This window comes from Protobothrops mucrosquamatus, unplaced genomic scaffold (assembly GCF_001527695.2).
Source record: "Protobothrops mucrosquamatus isolate PMUCROS unplaced genomic scaffold, P.Mucros_1.0 scaffold1376, whole genome shotgun sequence".
In the NCBI taxonomy this organism is placed as follows: Eukaryota; Metazoa; Chordata; class Lepidosauria; order Squamata; family Viperidae; genus Protobothrops; species Protobothrops mucrosquamatus.
Window position 1 is genome coordinate 184,405 of NW_015387565.1, and position 4,336 is coordinate 188,740.

The 4,336-nt window shown below is 34.5% G+C and overlaps 1 protein-coding gene across 1 annotated transcript in view; it reads left to right on the forward strand.

Moving 5' to 3' along the window:
• The window catches only part of LOC114922947 (contactin-6-like), a gene marked incomplete at its 3' end in the record, with an annotated part of 107,644 nt that extends 103,812 nt beyond the window's left edge, over nt 1-3,832 (forward strand). The window contains 1 exon segment of the mRNA XM_029285177.1: nt 3,703-3,832. Within this exon segment, the coding sequence (XP_029141010.1) occupies nt 3,703-3,832 (130 nt within the window).
• Nucleotides 3,833-4,336: the final 504 nt, after the last annotated feature.

Consider the following 4,336-nt stretch of genomic DNA (forward strand, 5'->3'; position numbering starts at 1 on the left):
GTAAGCCCCCCTCTCCCCCCACCAGCAGTTAACATCCTAATGACCCTGACCTAATGTAACCTCTCCATCATAAGACCCATCACAAGCCTCTCACTGATGACTCATACCTGACCCATTACAAGACCCTCACTTGACACACCCAACCTAAAGCTCTTATAAACAGACACTGACATGCTCTAAACTCCACTGAAGATATTACTTAGTCTGGTAATGAAATGTTCAGAAACCAAGCTCAGAGAACGAACCTCTACCCTCAGACTTCTACAGGATGAATGAGGTACCAGTATAGGTGGTACCTCACTTGATAGTAGTAACTGCAAGAGGGATCTTGGAGTCCTAGTGGACAATCACTTAAATATAAGCCAGCAATGTGCTGCAACTGCCAAAAAGCCAACACAGTGCTAGGCTGCATTAACAGAGGGATAGAATCAAGATCACGTGAAGTGTTAATATCACTTTACAATGCCTTGGTAAGGCCATACTTGGAATACTGCATCCAGTTTTGGTCACCACGATGTAAAAAAGATATTAAGACTTTAGAAAGAGTACAGAGAAGAGCAACAAAGATGACTAGGGGACTGGAGGCTAAAACATATAAGGAACAGTTGCTGGAATTGGGTATGTCTAGTTTAATGAAAAGAAGAACTAAGGGTGACATGATAGCAGTGTTCCAATATCTCAGGGGTTGCCACAAAGAAGAGGGAGTCAAGCTATTCTCCAAAGCAAGACAAGAAGAATGGGTGGAAACTAATTGAGGAGAGAAGTAACCTAGAACTAAGAATAAATTTCCTGACAGTTAGAACAGTTAATCAGTGGAACAACTTGCCTCCAGAAGTTGTGAATGCTCCAATACTGGAAGAGATTAGACATTAGATATTAGATATTTGTCCAAAATGGTATAGAGTTTCCTGCCTGAGCGGGGGATTAGACTAGAAGATGTCCAAGATCTCTTCCAACTCTGTTATTCTATTCTATTCTATTCTATTCTATTCTATTCTATTCTATTCTATTCTATTCTATTCTATTCAGAATTCCTGAAAACATGGAATTCTGGATTGTGTGGAAGCATCACACAAATTCTACCCCCTACATAGATTTCTGGAGAAATAAATATGTGACCCATGATAGATAGATAGATAGACAGACAGACAGACAGACAGACAGACAGACAGACAGACAGACAGACAGAGCCATATATCCATTATGCAGTGTCCAATTCATATTTTGAAGCCTAAAATTAAATATATGAAGAGGAACATACTTTTTGAATCTATACAAATTAATTTTCTTGGTTGATCCTAGGTTTTAGCATTATATGGCTATATGATCAAATTTATCAACTTTTCCTGGAGCTTGAAGATAAATTATCAGTAAGAGAATAATATAATATTTATTATATATTTACTGTCTATCTATTTTTGCTAGTTCAGCTACCCTGAACTTGTTCATTTGCCTATTGTTTTCAGTGTTGTATGTGTTTATTCACTAAATTGTTTTTTTTGGCTCAAAAGAAAGATTGGGAGGTTGAATTTCACATGATATGAAATACCACAATTAAATGTTCTGATGTATCTATATGTGTGAGAGAAGGGAATTTATTCTAAGGATATTTTAAGCTTGGAGGTAAAATAAAGCATGGAGAAGATATTTAGTAAATAGCCTATTTTCTAACACTTAAAACTACTGAAGTAATGTTAATTAGTTTTTCTATAGTAGCCATGCAACCTGAGGGTGTGTTGTCATCAAAATGATAAGCTAAGCAAAATTGGAATGGGTCAGTTCTAAGGGGATAATTCTATAAAGGATATCCAGAGCGCCAACTAAATTATTTTTAAAAGGGCCTTGATGATACTTTTACCTTCACAAAGGATATGAGTGCAATTGACTTTGTTTGAAATAATTATACATTTACTTGTAAGGTATAGACCCAGAATTAGAGACCATATAATAATAATAATAATAATAATAATAATAATAATAATAATAATAATAATAATAATAATAATAATAATAATAATAATAATAATAATAATAATAATAATAATAATATAGTATGTATAGTATGTGGCAACAGTCAAACCATGAAGTGACCAGGGCATGAATGACTGTCTGAATAGCCCCCTGATCCAGAAAAGAGATAATAATAATAATAATAATAATAATAATAGTAGTAGTAGTAGTAGTAGTAGTAGTAGTAGTAGTAGTAGTAGTAGTAGTAGTAGTAGTAGTAGTAGTAAAGTTGGAAGGGACCTTGGAGGTCATCTAGCCCAACCGCCTGCTCAGGCAGGAAACCCTATACCATTTCGGACAAATGGCTGTCCAGTCTCTTCTTAAAAACTGGACAGCTATTTGTCCAAAATTGTATAGGGTTTCCTGCCTGAGCAGGGGGTTGGACTAGATGACCTCCAAGGTCCCTTCCAACTTTACTACTACTACTACTGTTGTTGTTGTTGTTGTTGTTGTTGTTGTTATTATTATTATTATTATTATTATTATTATTATTATTATTATTATTATTATTATTATTATTATATGGTCTCTAATTCTGGGTCTATATTTTACAAGTAAATGTATAATTATCATTATATAATGATCATTAAGAGAACTTGGACATGAAATCTAAACTAATTCACTGAATGGAAAAGGATAGGTGAAGATGATTTCTTTATCAATTTTTTACAGCCATGCATCTCCCAAGAAAATGATTCTGGGTGGCATATGACACAATTAAAAAAATAATAAATATGTATAAAACTATCATAATTAAATATAAAAATAAAAGAAGCACACAAAATAGGAGACAATCATATTAACCACAGTAAAGGAGCCAACACAAAATCTTCCTGGTTCTCTAGGACCCCCCCAAACATAGTCAGTCTTGGGAATTTGTGAAATATTGAGAGAGATGGAGCTAATCTCACTTTCGGGAGAAGATTCCATAGTGTGAGAACCACCATAGAGGGCCCACCTTCTGGGAAATGTTAAATGTAATTCCCTGGGAGATGGGATCTGCCTTGTGCCTTCTCTGCAAGAGTTAATGGACAGATAGTTGTAATTGGGGGAGGTGGTCCCTCAGATAATCTTTAAGGTCTTTAAAGGTTAAAAACAATACCAAGCAAATTAGCAAGCAATGCAGCTCATGGAGCAAAGTTATAATGTGTAAAGGCAGACAAGAAGTTGGAAAATTGAAACAATGGTTGGAAGCTGACCAAAGAGAGAAGCAACCTGGAATTAAGGAGAAACTTCCTAACAGTGAGGACAATCAACCAATGGAACAGCTTGCCTCCAAAAATTGTGGGTGCTCTTCTTTTTAAGAAGAGATTAGACAGTCACTTGTCTGAAATAATATAGGTTCTCCTGCTCAAGCAGGGGGCTGGACTAGAAGACCTCCAAGGTCCCTTCCAGTTCTATTCTATTCTATTCTATTTTATTCTATTCTATTCTATTCTATTCTATTTTCTATTCTATTCTATTCTATTCTATTCTATATGCTTCCTTCCCATTCAAACAGAGGTTATTTTTAAAATGTGTTTTATTCATTCATTCATTCATTCATTCATTTATATGGCATCTTACAGACAAACTCTGGGCAGCTAACAACAATCCACAAAAGTTATATAATAAAAGCTCTGTCAACAACAATGTGGGCATTGAACTTATATGCTTATGTACTTTCTTTTTTATGGCTTTTTATTTTTGTAGGAAAGAATTCAAATTGAAAATGGCACTCTTACTATAAGTGTGCTGAACATGTCAGATTCTGGTCTCTATCAGTGTGTTCCAGAAAACAAATATGATTCCATTTATTCCAATGTTGAGCTAAGAGTCTTGGGTAAGTTTAAGGCTGAAAAAGATAAATAGGACAACAGAGATTAAAACAAGTAAAATTTCTTAAAAGTTGATTAGAAAGACAATCTTAAAGAAGAAAATACATCCATGTCATAGGGAAAAAAAGAAGGTATTATGTAGCACTCTATTCAAAAATAAAAAATAACTGAATTTAGTGGGCCTTGCTACCAGTTAATGTATGTAGCATTGCAGCCCTGTTCATTTCTAAGAAATGTCAAAGCATGTTTTAGAGCACATATGCTTTGGGGATCCAGGACTGGATATTTTGTGAAGAAAATATATCCTATATGCTGTAAACTGGAGAAGTGTACATGTTAATCTAAATGTATTGATTTAGTGCCATTAATATGGATATTTTTCATATATTTTATAAGTTGCTTTTATTAAATCATGGAGAGCCTCTAAAGGCCATACCCAACACTTTTGATGGGACCATGCATGACTTGGAGCTTCAGGTTTTGCTCCACAACCCAAAGTTGTTTTGATT